The sequence below is a fragment of the Myxocyprinus asiaticus genome, chromosome 35 (genome assembly GCF_019703515.2).
Source record: "Myxocyprinus asiaticus isolate MX2 ecotype Aquarium Trade chromosome 35, UBuf_Myxa_2, whole genome shotgun sequence".
Taxonomy (NCBI): domain Eukaryota; kingdom Metazoa; phylum Chordata; class Actinopteri; order Cypriniformes; family Catostomidae; genus Myxocyprinus; species Myxocyprinus asiaticus.
Window position 1 is genome coordinate 31,975,466 of NC_059378.1, and position 17,937 is coordinate 31,993,402.

At 39.2% G+C, this 17,937-nt stretch overlaps 1 protein-coding gene across 5 annotated transcripts in view; it reads left to right on the forward strand.

Annotated features, from left to right (window-relative positions):
• The window catches only part of elmo2 (engulfment and cell motility 2), a 216,402-nt gene that overhangs the window by 45,371 nt on the left and 153,094 nt on the right, over positions 1-17,937 (forward strand). For 3 of the 5 annotated variants that reach the window (XM_051672277.1, XM_051672279.1, XM_051672278.1), the window contains exons 4-5: positions 622-694; positions 1,052-1,102. In XM_051672277.1, coding sequence (XP_051528237.1) covers positions 622-694; positions 1,052-1,102 — 124 coding nt within the window. The remainder of the gene's footprint in view (positions 1-621; positions 695-1,051; positions 1,103-17,937) is intronic. The other 2 variants (XM_051672280.1, XM_051672281.1) reach the window with 1 other exon arrangement.

Below are 17,937 nucleotides of genomic sequence, written 5' to 3' on the forward strand. Positions count from 1 at the left end.
CTCCTAAACCTTGTGGAAAGCCTTCCCAGAAGATTTGAAGCTGTTATAGCTGCAAAGGGTGGCGTCATATTAAACCCTATGGATTAAGAATGGGATGTCACTTAAGTTCATATGCGTCTAAAGGCAGATGAGCGAATACTTTTGGCAATATAGTGTATGTATATATATATATATATATATATATATATATATATATATATATATATATATATATATATATATATTATTTATAATTATTTAATTATTATATATTTAATTATTTTTATGTGAGGGGCTTTCTCAGCAAATACGTATGTAAGCAATTCATTGCAATTAATTACATAAATTAATCATCATACCATTAATTAGATTAAACATTTTAATCGAATGCCCTAATAAAAAAAATATATATATATATATTGCAATATGCAGAACACTGTGCATAATTCACTTCATATGGTACCTGTACTAGACATTATGTCAGTTTGCCAGATCAGTATAAGGTTTGAGGCTTTGCATCATCTAGAGTGTTTCTGTAGGGTACTGCATTACCCATTACATTTTCATTTTCATCATCAACACATACACACTCAATTTAAGCTGAGAGGTATTAAGTTTGTTTTTGTGTGTTAATGTTTGTAGTTGGTCTCTGTCGGGTTCAGAGCAGTTTGCTCTGCGTTACGCTGATGGTCCACAGCTTTACATCACTGAACAGGTCAGAAACTAACATACAGCATTAACAGTCAATATACAATGACACTACTCATGTGAAATTCTACCGCATATTTATTATAAAAGGATAAACAAATGGCAGATAAATGCCTTTTCAGTTGCTTGAAATGGGCAAATATTGTCATAATCTTACATAGTAATGCAAATGCCTATGTTGAAAAGTATAAAAAAAATTCTCAGTAAAGAATTTCTCACAGTTCTCACAGTACTGCAGTTCTTTGTACCTGTTTTGGTTTGCTAAGTAAATTGTGTGTCACTGTTAAGGATGTACTGATTAGGAAATAATTATCATCAGATCATACAGTTGCTGTAGTAACTTTCTTCTATTTTTTGTTTCCAGAATCGAGGTGATATTAAAAATGGGACCATACTGCGATTAGCCATCTCTCCTGTAAGTCTAACAATATTCACAATATAATAGTTGATCGAGTTGATGTTTCACATTAGCCAAACTATAGCAGGGTTACTTGCTTATTCTTGTATGGAAAGGGCATAGAAAATAAGTTCATTTGAGTGTGTTCATTGTAATGTCAGTGTTCATCAGCTGAATCACACAAAAGTTTTCAGTAGAGTTTGTTGTGGATTGTGTAATATCAAAATAACAGTTGATAATACTTCAAGTTCATTCATCACACTGGTAAATCGAGCACATTGCATTGTGAGATTACAGTATTCTGTAGAGCTGGGTAAAAAAAAAAAAAAAGATTTTCTGATTAATCACGATCTTCATTTGAACTATCTGATACTTAAATTCACAGATCAATCTTTTACTTCAGTGTGGGATTGGACGATATACAAGAAATATTTCAGAAATCAGATTACATCATCAACCCCCTTGCCCCCACTGCCAAGTCCGTAAAGCAAATATCTTACCTGTGTGACAAGTAATAATTAATACAAATAAATAGGATTCAAAAATATTATCAAAAAAATAAAAAAAATAAAATAAAAATATATATATATGTGTGTGTGTGTGTGTGTGTGTGTGTGTGTGTGTGTGTATATATATATATATATATATATATATATATATATATATATATATATATATATATGTATTTCTGTAACTGCTGATCTCCTGGAATTTTCACACACAACAGTCTCTAGAGTTTACTCAGAATGGTGCCAGAAACAAAAAACATCAAGTGAACGGCAGTTCTGTGGACAGAAACACCTTGTTGATGAGAGAGGTCAACAGAGAATGGCCAGACTGGTTTGAACTGACAAAGTCTATGGTAACTCAGATAACCACTCTGTACAATTGTGGTGAGAAGAATAGGGTTGGCGCTGTTTTGGTGGCACGAGTGGGACCTACACAATATTAGGCAGGTGGTTTAATGTTGTGACTGATCGGTGTGTATGTGTGTATATATATATGTGTGTGTGTGTGTGTGTGTGTGTGTTATTAAAACCTGCACCATTTTTAGCTTTTCCCTCATGTCTCGTGCAGCCCGAAAGGATTTGTGTGTGTGTCTGCGACAAGCAGTCTCTCGGAAAGGGTTTTCAGCTGGTCATATAGTTACTCCATTCCACAAAGCTTTAACCTCAGAGAAGGTGATTATGCTTGCTTTCCTTTCTAGAAACCTGCATTAGATGATGTTGCAAAAAAAGGTTCTGCTTTTGGCTGTAATTTATCTAATGATAATACGTCCCGGAATAGTGGTTTTAGGGTGCTTTCACACTAACACTTTTGGTGCGCACTCTGGTTCATTTAATGTCAAAGTTCGTTTCGCTTAGATGAAGTGAACCACTGTTGTTAGTGTATCATTTGTGCATTTGCAGTCTCCCGATCACAGTTATTATGGTAAAATGCAGTTCTCACACCTGCTTGTCTGTCAAATACATTGCCTTCAAAGAACAGCTCACATTATTCACATCTTTGCACATTCAGTGCATCCACAGCAGACAAATGCACGTGTCGTTCTGAACAAACCCAGGTTCGGACCAACCAATTGAACCAAGCGTGAAAGCACCCTGTTTGTTTACTTCAATTAGTCACCACCAGGTAGAACACCAGTTTTCTTTATAGGTGTAAACCTAATAAATATAGTTAATCTATTTAATGCTGCATAATAATTTCCTCTGTGTTCATTTCGAATTTGTGTTTGTATTGCATTTCGTAATTGCAGTTAATGCTGCGTAAAGAAAGTGAAATAGAACTCATTTGAGTGTTTTTGTATAATTTTATGATTTAATTACTTTCATCTTTGTTTTTTAAACTGCTTTCCCTAAGCAAATTGTAAGGTTATTTTATGGGGCCTAACACGCCATCATTTTATTTAAAAGGAAAACTTAAGTTTAACTCCATGGCCTGCAAATTAAAAGCTTCTTTTAAGGAGTCACAAAGCAATGTGTTTTGAATAACTTTTGATTAAACTCTCTCTCTTTTTTTTTTTTTTTTTTTTGCCTTAATGACATTTCATAATATTTTTTTCCCAACAGGCTGTATTTCCTTAATTTTGACATTTCTAATATACAGCATGTGCTGTTTTATTTAGACCTTAGGCCTGCTAAGCCATAGCGTATTTGTTACAATTCATGTCTGTGTCTAGACAGCTGAATATAACTGCTATGGAAAATGTTTAATGCTATTCAAATAACATGTCGGCAGTGAAAATGGACGTAACCAGCCTCTCTAATTGTATCGTCTCTATATCCATTTTGCAAAATATCCTGTCGCATAGCACGGAATGCATGTTCAAAATTATAATTCTATTATAATCATTATTTTTATGAGACACACACATAACCACACACACACACATGTTGGTGCGGCTATTATTATGAGGACTCTCCATAGACATAATGATTTGTATACTGTACAAACTATAGATTATATCCCCTACCCCTAAACCTAACCCTCACAAAATACTTTCTACATTTTTACATTTTCAAAAAAAACATTGTCCTCGTAAACCACACACACACACACACACACACACACACACACACACACACACACACACACACACACACACAGCGCAGGCACATAGAGAAAGTGAACACACATAAAGCACCACTTAGCTCACACTAAGTAAATTACCTCAGCAATTATTAAATAACCCATTTGGTAACACTTTCTATGAAGCTCATATTTATAATGCATTGTTATGCATTCATAATATCTTATATAATACACCTTATAATATGTTAAAAAATAATTGCAACTACAGTAATAATACATTATAAGACTTTACCTGTACATAGATACACCTTAAAGAATATAAAGCATTATGACACAATCGACATCCAATTTTATCCGCAGAAGTTGTAATGCAATGTATATATACAGTATATACTGTACTGTATATATTATGTATCATATTGTAATGTTGGTGGCTGCTGGCAATGACGATGACGAAGACGATGACGTGAAGATGAATAACCCAAGTGCAGTTTATTTACAAATGTGATAACCAATAACCCTAACTACAAATGTGAAACATAAAACATGAACATGGACTTGACTATGGTTTGACTTGACTACAAAGTTATATTCAATACATGACCACTAGACAATGCAAACATGAGGGCTTAAATACAAGACATGGGAGAACATAAACCAATGAACAAACAGAACTCATAATAAACCAATGAAAACATGACACATGAACATGGAGGGAAAACAGGAATCACATGACAAGGGAAACAGGAACTAAACATTTCAAAATAAAAGACATGAATCAACAAAATACACGATGCATATAAGTGCTGTCATGCAAAAGCAGCATAGTGTCAACAGTCATAAGGCTTTATGACTTGAATATACCATTATAAGTGACCGCTTTAAGTAAAGTTACTAAAGCAATGTCTTCATATAAATAGACATAGAATAAACTTGTAATATAATATATTATTTGAATATAATGGAAGTTATATAAAACTGCCACATTTCCCCACCGCCCGACTCAGGCCGGAGAGGCATCTGGCCTGTCTACCACTCCCCCCCACCCATTTCTGGAGAGGAAGTCGGTGACAGCCATCTGCGCTCCCGGTCTGTGGACCACCTTGAACTTAAACGGCTGAAGAGCCATATACCAGTGGGTGATCCGTGTGTTGGTATCTTTCATGCGGTGGAGCCACTGGAGTGGGGCATGATCCGAGCAGATGGTGAAGGCCTGCCCCAACAGGTAGTACCGGAGAGTGAGGACTGCCCACTTGATGGCGAGACAATCCTTTTCCACGGTGCTGTACTTAGTCTCCCTCAGTGAGAGCTTACGGCTAATGTACAGCACTGGGCGCTCCTCCCCCTTCACCACCTGCGAGAGTAGGGCCCCCAGCCCTCTGTCTGAAGCGTCCATCTGCAAGACAAAAGGGAGAGATAAAGCGGGTGAATGTAAAAGCGGCCCCCAGCAAAGCACGGCTTTCACTTGCATAAACGCCTGTTGACACTGCTCCATCCACTGGACCGGGTCTGGAGCTCCCTTTTTAGTGAGTTCAGTCAGTGGGCTGGTGACGTCCGAATAATTAGGCACGAATCTCTTATAATAGCCAGCCAGCCCCGTGACCTGTCTCACCCTCTTTTTGGTCTTGGGCCTCGGGCAGGCTGCAATCGCCGCAGTCTTGTCAATTTGGGGATGCACCTGCCCGTGGCCCAAGTGGAACCCCAGATACCGTACCTCCACCTGCCCAAACGCGCACTTCGTGGGGTTTGCTGTGAGTCCCGCCCGTCGCAGCCATCTCAGAACCACCCTCAGTTGCTGCATGTGCCGCTGCCAATCATTACTGTAAATGATGATGTCATCTAAGTATGCAGCGGCGTAAGTCAAATGCTGTCTGAGGATTCGGTCCATGAGACACTGAAACGTAGCCGGGGCTCCAAACAAACCGAACGGAAGCGTCACAAATTGGTGTAATCTGAACGGTGTGGAGAAGGCTGTTTTTTCATGGGAAATTGGTGTCAAGGGATCTGCCAATAACCCTTTGTCAAATCCAGTGTCGAATAAAATCGAGCAGTGCCAATCTGATCGAGCAACTCATCAGCGCGAGTCATTGGGTATGCGTCAAATTTAGACACAGCGTTGACTTTTCTATAATCCACACAGAACCGTACAGACCCGTCGCTCTTAAGAACAAGAACAACCTGGCTGGACCAATCACTGTGGAATTTCTCTCTTACCCCCATATCGAGCATTGCATCCAATTCATCCCAGACAATTTTCTTTTTGTGCTTGGGCAATCGATAGGGATGGCTACGTACCACCACCCCTGGCTCGGTCTTGATGTGGTGTTGGATGAGGTTCGAGCGACCCGGTAGAGGGGAAAATACATCTGCGAATTCTTGTTGTAGTTTGGCAACCTCTGCGAGTTGGTATGGTGCGAGGTGGTCTCCGCAAGTGACCGGGGTGAAATGATTGAGTTTCGTATTCACCTCCGGCCCGAGCTCCGCCCTCTCTGGAACTATTGTAGCCAGTGTCACAGGGACTGCCTCCTTCCATAATTTCAGGTTAAGGTGATAAATTTGCCGTGTGCCCCCTCTATCAGTTCGCTTTACCTCATAATAGAGATCCCCCACTCGTCGTGTGACCTCAAAGGGTCCTTGCCACTTGGCGAGTAATTTGGAGCTCAATGTGGGGAGTAATACGTGTACCTTATCTCCCGGTGCAAATTCCCGCAGCCGATTTCTCCTGTCATACAACCGGCACTGTCGTTCTTGAGCTTGGAGCAAATTCTCCTGTGTTAGTTGCCCCAAGGTGTGGAGTTTTGCTCTAAGATCAAAAAGGTATTTAATTTCATTCTTACTGTTTGAAGGTCCCTCCTCCCAAGCTTTGCGTATGACATCAAGCATGCCACGCGGGCACCGCCCATACAGCTGCTTGAATGGGGAAAATCCCGTGGAGGCTTGTGGGACCTCTCATACTGTGAATAACAGGGGATCGAGCCATTTGTCCCAATTTGTAGTATCCTCATGCACGAACTTACGAATCATATTTTTAAGGGTTTTATTAAATCGCTCCACCAGGCCATCTGTTTGTGGATGGTAAATACTGGTGCGAATTGACTTAATGCCCAATAATTTGTAAAGCTCGCGTAGTGTTCATGACATAAAGGTTGTGCCCTGATCGGTGAGGATTTCTTTCAGAATCCCCACCCGGGAGATTATTTTGAAGAGTGCTTCCGCAGCACTACTTGCTGAGATGCTGTGTAGAGGCACTGCTTCCAGATATCGTGTTGCATAGTCAACTAGGACTAATACAAAACGATGTCTGCATGCTGACCGCTCTAATGGTCCGACGAGGTCCATTCCAATTCTCTCGAAGGGGACCTCGATCAGTGGAAGAGGGCGCAATGGCGCTTTTGGGGTGGCCAGTGGATTCACCAGCTGACATTCGCGGAATGCTGCACACCACCTACGGACATCGCCGCCAATGCCCGGCCAATAAAAACGGACTATTAGACGGTTCAGTGTTTTCCTTTCCCCTAGATGACCCGCCATGGGATTATAATGAGCGCCTGGAAAACCATTTCCCTGCCAGAGCATCGCACATTTCACATCTCATCACTTTCGGGCAGGACCCATCCGCACATATTCCCTTTAAAATATTTCTAAATTCAGGCCAATTAGTCCCCAAAATCAGCGGATGGGTGAGGCGGGAACTAACCGGGGCCTCCACTCTATGTTTTGTTCCCCAGAATTTAATCACAAGGGTCACCACAGGGTAGTTGTGAATATCCCCATGCACACACTTCACCCTCACCGTTTTAGTTGTGCCCAACTAGACGCTTGACCACGCCCCCTCTGCCACAGTCATGTTATAATGCATTTTACTCTTAGGTATAACTTGAATATTTAAGTATCATAATGGATTATAATTGTGGTGGTTACAGTTATTTATAAATAGTTATAAAAAACCTATATGGTGTATTATGAGATGTTACAAATGCATTATAATGGATTTATAATTACTTCACAATTCATTATAAATATGGGCTTCATAGAAAGTGTTACCACTGCAGATTGTACACCGTTTCAACTGCAGATTGATGCAAGTATGTTTACTTGAATTCTTGATATTGATGTTAAAAACATTTTCTTAACTTATATCTTTTATTGTTTTTATTTGTTCTATTGCTTGTAACTTGTTTTTTTGTACTTTATTACTGACTGTTTACTTGTCTTGAATAATTGCTTGAGAATTGAACAATATTTACTCAAATTAGTATTTTGTTGTGGTATAGAAATTGGTATTGAGTTTCATCAAATTGCTTTCATATGTAAGCAAAATGGACATTATAAATGAAATACACTTAAATTAATTTAATATGAATCAAATCAAGATCTGAATAAAATAAAATTTTGAGCTTGTAATTTGGAATCGAATTGGGAAAACTGTATATCTGATTACCAAGCCCTAGTATTGCATGCTGTGCGCTCTGTTGTATACTGCAAATTTTGGCTAATGCAGTAGATCATTCGAATGAAAATGTTGACACTACTACATTGAAAGTTTACAGACTGAAGTTTTGGAAGATTTGGGTTATTTTTAGATGAACTGCTTGATGGTCTTGACACTAGACCCCGTTTACACCTGATATTAAGGTGCGTCTCGGGTAATCCGATCACATGTTGTCAGGCGAGACACTTTGCTGTTTACACCTAATATTACCATGCATCTCCTCTGACTACTTGTGTTCGGATTTCGAGGGGAGTGTCTCTGATTTCATGATGACATACTGTACATCAATCACTATGTCATTGTGTTACTGCATGAGAATAAAATGCAGAAACGTCTGAAAAGACAAGAAAAACCGCTAACAAAACTGGCGCATGGTCTGGTTTCTCCCAGATGCAGTTGAAATTTATTCTAAACACAAACACAACATTTCGAGCTAAATTATCTATTGTTTTCTCATCTGTGTCACTGCATGTTGTCAGACACACTGAAGAAGATCCGTGAAGTTCTTGTGCTTGTATATGTATCCGTTTTTAAAAATGTCCCAATTAGACAGTTATTTCCTTTTAAAATCGCACGTAACCGGCAAAGTTTAAAAGTGCAGCGATTGATTGACAGCTGAGGGGTGCCGCTTTGCTGCTGTCCAGGATGCATTCAGGGATTTAGTGTTTGCACCTCAAATGCGATGTGGTCACATGCGTTTTTGACTACCTCCGTATGTGGTTTTTGTGATCCGATCAAATTTTTTTTAAACCCAAGTCACTTTACATTAGGTTGCAATATTAGTTAGTAAGAATTTTAGCTGATAGATTGTTAAATCATAACTAGGCCTGCACAGAATCTGCACCAGATTCAGAAGTTAGCAGGCTCAGGGCAAAAATGCAGCCAAATTGATCAAAATGCCCCCAAAATTCTAAATATTGAGTAATGAGTTGCTGTTTTTATTTTATTAATGACATTTGATATAGTTTTTAAAATTCTGTTTTAGACTTTACAAATTGCAATCTACATTTGAAGGATTCAGTATGGAACCCTAAAATCCAAAGACTGATCTTTTAATCTATGTCTATTTTCAGTGGACAAGTGAAACTTTTTGCGAAACATTATTTGTTGCACGCCACCCATCCTGCTGATTTTTCGAGTCAGTGGAATATCATCACACTGTCAACCCGCACAGACGTGCTCAGAACAGACACGTCCTGCTCATCCGCATCAGTTTTGGTGTCGTGCTCCCGCTCTAAGTTCTGTGACCGTTCACCCTGTTATTTTAAAATAAACTGTCTTTCCCTGCCCATCAGCCCATCTCAATTATGCTGCTATGTGTCTGTCTGAAAAACATCCTCACCTGCTAGAAAAAGTGTGAGAGGGATGGATTCTGTTCAACTACGGTAACGCCTTATAAAACGGTCAGAAATCTAGGGGTAACCATCGATAACCTTCTAAATTTCACCGACCACATCTCAAAGACAACACGATCATGTAGATTTACACTCCACAATATCAGGAAGATAAGACCCTTCCTCTCTGAACATGCCACACAACGTCTTGTTCAGTCACTTGTCATAACTAGACTGGACTACTGTAATGCTCTCATTGCAGGCCTCCCTGCATGCGCAATTAGACCCCTGCAAATGATCCAGAATGCAGCAGCACGTCTGGTCTTTAATGAACCAAAGAGAGCACGTTACACCACTCCTTGTTCACTGGCTGCCTGTTGATGCACGTATCAAATTCAAGGCTCTGAACATCTTTTCCATGAGCACTTAACCACTCATTAAAAAAAAAAAAAAAACAATTATTGTTGCACTTAAATCTGTCTTGAATACTACTATTCTGATGCTAGTGAAACTTTGTAATACAGCACTTTTCATACCACTGTCTCCTTAAGATTCGCTTATAATGTATTCCTCTTTTGTTTGTCGCTTTGTATAAAAGTTTCTGCCAAATGAATAAATGTAAATGTAAATTTATATATATAAATGTATTTGTATAGATATATTTACTGTATATACATCCAATTTTTATAATTTTGGCTCTGTAAATCACCACAATGGATTTGAAATGAAGTAATCATCAAGCAGACTGTCAGCTTTAATTTGAGGGTATTTACATAAAGATTGGGTGAACGATTTAGGAATAACATTACTTTTTATATGTAGTCCCCCCTTTATAAGGGAACAAATGTAATTGGACAGTTGACTGAGAAGCTGTTTCATGGCCAGATATAAGCTGTTCCCAAGTTATTTCATTATTAATTAAGCAGTTAAGAGGTTTGTAGTTGATTCCAAATGTGAAATTTGCCTTTAGAGCTGTTACTGTCAGTTAAGCTGGCCATCATTAGGCTGAAAAACAAAAAACAAAAAATCCTCCAGAGAGACTTACGTACTTGTACTCTTGCTTATTTCATTTTACTTTGTATTTTATTTTCCTGTTCTATTATATACATTTCCATATGTTTGCAAGTTTTTATTTTATTTTTTGTTTATTTTGTGTGAAGGCATTGTAAAGAAACCTTACTAGCAGAAACCTTACGAGTGGCCAAATCAACAATTTGGTACATTCTTAAAAAGACTGGTGAGCTCAGCAACACTAAAAGGCCTAGACGACGGAAGACAACTGTGGTGGATGATCGCAGAATTCTTTCCTTGCTAAAGACAAACCGCTTCACAACATCTAGCCAAGTCAAGAGCACTTTCCAGGATTTAGGCGTATCATTGTCAAAGTCAACAATCAAGAGAAGACTATATGAAAGTAAATAAAGAGGGTTTACCACAAGGTGCAAAACACTGTTAAGCCTCAAAAATAAGAAGGCCAGATTAGACTCACCTGCCAATTTCTGTAACACTTTTCTTTGGACAGATAAAACTAAGATCAACCTGTACCAGAATCATGTGAAGAGAAGAGTATAGAGAAAGGAACAGCTCAAGAAGCATCCCACATCATCTGTTAAACATGGTGTACGCAGTGTAATGGCATGGGCATGTATGGCTGCCGATGGAACTAGAGTTTATTAATGACTAGAGTTTATTAATGATATGACCGCTGACAGAAGCAGCAGGGTGAATTCTGAAGTGTTTAGGCCTATACTACTGTATCTGCTCGGATTCAGCCAAAGGCTGCAAAACTGATAGGATGGCACTTTACAGTACAGATGGTCAATGACCCCAAACATACTACTAAAGCCACCAAGGAGCTTTTCAAGGCAAAATAAGTTGATTATTCTTTAATGGCCGAGCCAGTCACCTGACCTCAACCCAATTCAACATGAACAGGTTTGTCATTACACTAGCTGAAGATAAAACTGAAGGCAGAAAGACCCACAAACAAACTTAAAATGGCTGCAGTAAGGCCTGCAGTAAGGCCAAAGCATCACTAGGTAGGAAACCCAGAATTTAGTGATGTCCATAGGTCCATTCACTGCAAATGATCATTTTATTTATGTTTATGTTAGTTTGTCTAATTACTTTCGAGCCCCTGAAAATGGGGCTATGTATAAAAATGACTGTAATTCTTAAACAGTCCATGCAATATATTTGTGAAACCCCTTCAATTAAAGCTGAAAGTCTGCACTTCGGTCACATCTTGAAAACTTCATTTCAAACCCATTCTGGTGGCATATAGAGCCTGGGTGTTCAATTAACATTTTAAGAGGTCCAGTTTATGTCCGAACAATCATAACTTACACTAATTCAGCAGTCAATATGTTTATAATTCAAAAATATTTTAGTTCATTTCAGATTCATTTGTATAGTTCTTTTCACCAAAGGAAAAAAAAAATGGTTCCAGTGCGCTTTACATATAGAATATAGATTATACTGTAGAATAGTGCCTTATAAACCCCCAGTAAGCAAACCAAAGGTGAAAAGTCTGTGATAAGGAAATACTCTCTAGGAGTAACAATAATAATGATAATGATGATGATGAAACTCATTCATTTCACAAAACCAAGGCAATATGATAATCTTAGATTTCCAGTGGATCATTTCATGTGAGTGTTAACAATTGCTCTGACTGGCTGCTGAATTATAGAAGTAACTGACTGTAAATGCGTCTCTACCCTGTGCCATTATCATGACATTCAATATGCACCAATGCGCATGAGAATCAACAAGCCACAGATTAAATGATTAATTGTTTCCCACGAATGCAATTCTCTGTTCATTAAATAGTCTGAAAAACTGACCTTTTCTTTTAAAATCATGTGATAATTTAAATGCTCCATTTCTCTGCGTCCAGTAAAAAAAAACTGTTTATTTTTATTTTTTATTTTAGGCCTACTGAATTATGATAAAGTAGTAATTCACCGTCCATGTGGTCTTGGACAAATGGGTAACAAAAAGTAGGGAAAGCCAATAATTCTTAATTATTTTCTAAATGAAACTTCAGTAGGCCTATTTGTTTATGGAAGATAAATTCATGTTTCGGCCTACAGACCCAAAATGTCTCTTTTATATGGGAAATTAAACATTCTGTAAAATATGTTGTATAAATGCATACTCTGGTGTTTTTTCCAAGAAGCTGGTTTTGTCATAGTCAAGTTTACAGCACTCTTCTTATGAACACAACTGATGATTCAAGTGGCTCGCTACATCGTGCGTACGCGAGAAAAGTGATGGAAGAGTTCCAGAGAGAGAAACTGTAAATAAACATATTGCTGTTGAACTCTATTTTGATGTTGAATATTGAATGTCTAATAATATGTCTAGTTAAATACAAACTGTTATAATGATCATGATAGACTGGGGGGCCCAGTGGGGCATCAAGTGTTTTTATTTTAGGAGGGGGTGGGGTAACACAATATACATGTTAATGTTTTTATTATTATTAGGGGGCCATGCACCGAAGGTGCTGGAACCCTATAGTATCTGTTAGGATTTTCTTATTAGGGGGCCAAGCAGTGAAGGTGATGAAAACCTAATGTATCCATGTAACAGCGTACATATTTACGCTACTTACTGAGGAGTCAGTAAGCAGCGGAAACAGTCAACGTGAGTATTTTATTACTCTTCAGCGTCATTCACAAAACTCAAACAAAAGGGCACTTAGTGGCCAAATAAACACGCAAACGAGTCAAGCAGTCTTGTCGCACACACTGTTTCTCACTGGTCCCTCTTTTTCTGCCAACTGATGCACTTTGTCTGCCTTTTCAGGTGTCAGGTCTAATGACAGCCCAGGTGACGAGCCTTACTGCTCTCCCTCTCCCGCAGACAGACACACGACCACGCCCCCATCCCCACATACCCCCACCACCCAACTCAGGCTGGGGCAACATCTGGCCTGCCAACTCCCCCCCCCCCCCCCCCCATTTCTGGAGAGAAAGTCAGCCACAGCCATCTGCGCCCCCGGTCTGTGGATCACCTCGAATTTAAACAGCTGAAGTGCCAGGTATCAAAGGGTGATTTGCGCGTTGGTATCTTTCATGCGGTGGAGCCATTAGAGTGGGCCGTGATCTGAGCAGAGGGGGAAGGTCCGCCCCAGCAGGTAGCAGCTCACTTGATCGCAAGACAATCCTTCTCAATGGTACTGTACTTTGTCTCCCTCAAGGAGAGCTTGTGACTTATGAACAGTACCAGCCGTTCCTCCCCTCCCACCTCCTGCGAGAGCACCTCCTCCAGCCCCCTATCGGATGTATCCATCTGCAAAATAATGGGGAGAGAGAAGTTAGGAGTATGTAAAAGTGGCCCCCCACAAAGCGCAGACTTTACTTTTAGGAAAGCCTGTTGGCACGACTCCGTCCACAGGACAGGATTGGGGGCCCCTTTTCTAGTAAGATCAGTCAACGGGCTGGTGAAGTTAGAGTAATTAGGCACAAACCTTTGGTAGTAGCCAACCAGTCCCAGAAACAGTCTTACCTCCTTTTTGGTCTTGGGCATCGGGCAGGCCGTGATCGCTACGGTTTTGTTAAGCTGGGGTCGCACCTGCCCGTGACCCAAGTGCAACCTCAGATACCGAACTTCCACCCGCCCAATTGCGCACTTCTTCGGATTGGCCGTAAGACAGTTCTCAGATGTTGCATATGCCGCCACCAGTCATTACTTTAAATAATAATATCATCTAAATACGCAGTGGCATATGCTGTATGCGATCTGAGAATTTTGTCCATGAGACGCTGAAACGCGGCTGGGGCCCCGAACAAACCAAACGGAAGAGTCACAAATTGGTGTAAGCCGAACGGTGTGGAAAAAGCCATTTTTTCTCGGGAGATTGGAGTTAAAGGGATCTGCCAATAACCATTTGTTAAATACAGTGTTGAATAAAATTGAGACGGGCCCAACCGATCGAGCAACTCTTCAATCAGAGGCATTGGGTATGCTTCAAATTTGGACACCGCGTTCACTTTGCGATAGTCTACAGAGAACCGGACCATCCTGTCACTCTTAGGTACCAGAATTACCGGGCTGGCCCAGTCGCTGTGCGACTCTTCTATTACGCCCATCTCGAGCATTGCCTCTAATTCTTCCTGAACAACCTTTTTCTTGTGTTCAGGAAGGCGATGGGGTGGCTACAAACCACCACCCCCCGGGGTGGTCTCGATATGGTGTTCTATGAGGTTCGTGCGACAAGGGGAGAGGCGAGAACACATCCACAAATTCCGCTTGCAACTTGGGCACGTCTGTGAGCTACGACGGTGAGAGGTGGTCTCCACATGGGACCGGGGTGAATGAATTTGGTTTGAGAGTCACCTCTGGCCCGAGCTCAGCCCTCTCCAAAACTATCATCACCAAGGCCACAGAGACTGCCTCCCCCTATGATTTTGGAGGTTATGGGCTAAAATCAAAATTCTTTATTCCTCTGACTCCTTGAGTCAAGCCCTACAAAATAAAATAAATATATAATAAATAATAAATATATCTCCGATCTTTCATTTCCGTCTATAATTTTTTTCCGCCATTTTGAATTTTTTGAAAAGGTGGTGGCGACTAAAGCACATAACTGGTAATCAGAAGGTTGCCGATTCGATCCCCACAGTCACCACCATTGTGTCCTTGAGCAAGGCACTTAACTCCAGATTGCTCCGGGGGGATTGTCCCTGTAAAAAGTGCACTGTAAGTCACTTTGGATAAAAGTGTCTGCGAAATGCATAAATGCATATGCAAACCTACTTTTTTTTTAAACCTACCGTTAGTCTGATCGGCATGCAGTTTGGTATACATCATCTACAGACCCTCCTGACAAAAAGATATAAAAAATTTCGATACGTCAAATCGTTCTGAAGATATTAACGATACAATTCCTTCAGTTTAACGCAATTTGAGTAATAAATCAATATCTACTCATTGCAAACTCCAAATGTAACCAAACTCAGTGCACATAGTCAACAGGACGTTTACAAGACGCCATCAATGTTTCATACCATTCCACCCCTAGGGGACGCTACAACTAAAAAACTGTCATAACTTTGCAGCCATTTTAGCGACAAAGTTCAAATTAAATATGCATGTCCTTTGGTTCAAATGCTAACATATTCTTTAAAAAAAATTATTCGACAAATTAACAAAAATGGCCGCCACTGGCCAATATAATTTCAGCACCTTATAACTCATATTGGGAATGGACGAGGGTTATGGAAATTACTATACACAAGCAGGGTGTCAATTAGGAGCCGCATATCACATTTTGTGACAATCGGCCACACGGTGGCGGTATAATTAGCTAATTCGCCTTTTTAACTCATTACTCCGGAACTGTATAGGCTACAATACAAATTTTTAGCTTCTTTGAATCCACCAGTGCCCTACATTGATATGGTCACATGGATTTTCATTCCCGCAAAAAACTTTATCACAGATATTTTTTTTAAAAACCTACTTTTTCGAACTCATCCTAGGCCGTTTTCCCAATTCACATGAAACTTGGCAAAAATAATCAACTGACCCTCCTTACAAAAAGTAATCAAAAGAATTTTGATAAGTCGAATCGTTGTGAAGATATAAGCAAATATATTTTGGGGTGTGGCTTACAATGACATATTAGGTTGTATCTTGTGAGCGCAATTTTCAATCTTGACAACATTTTGAACACATAGACAAGAGAAAACTCTAACGTTACATGCCAAGTTCCATCCATTTTTGAAGCTAGAGGGCACTATAACTTAAGAAAATCCTAATTGTGCAACTGTGCTCAAACAGTTGAATTAACTCCAGAACCATATCCGTTTTTGTATTTCTGTGAATCCATTAGTGCCTCCAAATTATTTGGTTACATGAATTTCCAATTTTCACGAAAAACCTACTTTTTCAAACTCATCCTAGGCTGTTTGCCTGATTCACATGAAACTTCATACACATTATCTACAGATATTCCTGACAAAAAGTTATCAAAAGAATTTTGATATGTCAACTTGTTCAGAAGATATTAGCCGATAGGTTTTTGCATGTGGCCTGTTATGACTAATTGACCCATTACTTGTGAGCATACTTTTTAAACTTAAACTTAATATTCATGCACAAAAAATATTTTGAGGTAACATGCAAAATTTTCATCAATTTGGCAGTGCTATAACAGATGAAATAGCTATTTTTTCAACTGCATTTTTAAGCAGTTAGAAATATGGAGATTGACAGGCTGTTTTACAGATTTGAAGATAATCTTTTAAGGTCCATTATGCACCGCTGACTGGCTGTCATTAAATTGCTGCAGGGATTACATAATGGTTAAACATTCCGTGCATCTTAATTCAGCTCATTTTTATCATGCTTAGTGATTTAACACCGATTTAACATTTAAATCTCAGTTATGATTAACTTTAAACTTGCAGCTGAGGTCGTGTATATATTAAATTGACCTAAAATTAAACATGAATAACTTCGTAAGAGAACAGTGAATATGCCGTCAGCCCTCTGAAAAACGTTTATCATATCATTTATATTTATTATGGCCGAAACCTTTGGCCATCAGCCGCAATGTATGCTTTCAAATCCAGGGTCGGCGTGATTACCGCTTCCCTGTATGCGGGGACATGGGACAAAGACGGTTCTCTCGAGAAAAAAGGAGAAAACAGCATTAATTCGGCACTTCATGAGAGCAGTTACAAGCGACAGGTGATCGTCACTTGTAATTGCAACAACATTTTTTTAAGCTCTTAACTATGTTTCTGTTTCTTAATTAAGTCTCACGTACCTCAAGTGCACATATGTATCTCTGTTCATTTCAAGTTGGACATCTTAGGAAAGTAGTGATAACTTGACTTTTTTTAAGTCAGAGTCAGATCATGTTTAAACACTCTGTGGATTCAGTGAAACATTTGTTAGAATGACTCAAAATGACAACTGTTTGTGAATATTTCTGAACAATTCATTAAATTAACTGAAGATTAATACAGTCGTAAACCAGACTGATGTTTTTATCATTGCGTGCACAGCAGTTGCGGATCACACGAACCAGGGTGAATAAATGATGAGAGAATTTTTTTTTGGATGAACTATTATTTTAAAAGGCACCAATGCCATAAACATAAGGTAATAGGTTTCTTTTGACTAATTGTGTTTGGATTTCAAGAAGAGGGTCTCTGACTTTTTTTACTTTAAACATCACTCATTACTTAAGTGTGTTACTGCACAATTATTGTGTTGCTTAAAGCACAAGCATAAAGTATTATAACAAAATAAAAGCACGAAAAAAGCAGCACATCGATTCTGTGCTCAACAGTCACACAGTAAAAATATTTTAATGTCTGTTTTGATAAATAGTCATGGATGTCAAATAGTGAGACATCATGACATCGGCTGATCCATCTCTCCGTTTCTGCATTTCAAGTGATCAGCTCGACAAAACAAGCTGTGTACAGTGCAAGCGCTTAGGCATAGATAGCACTGATCTTTCAGCACTTTAT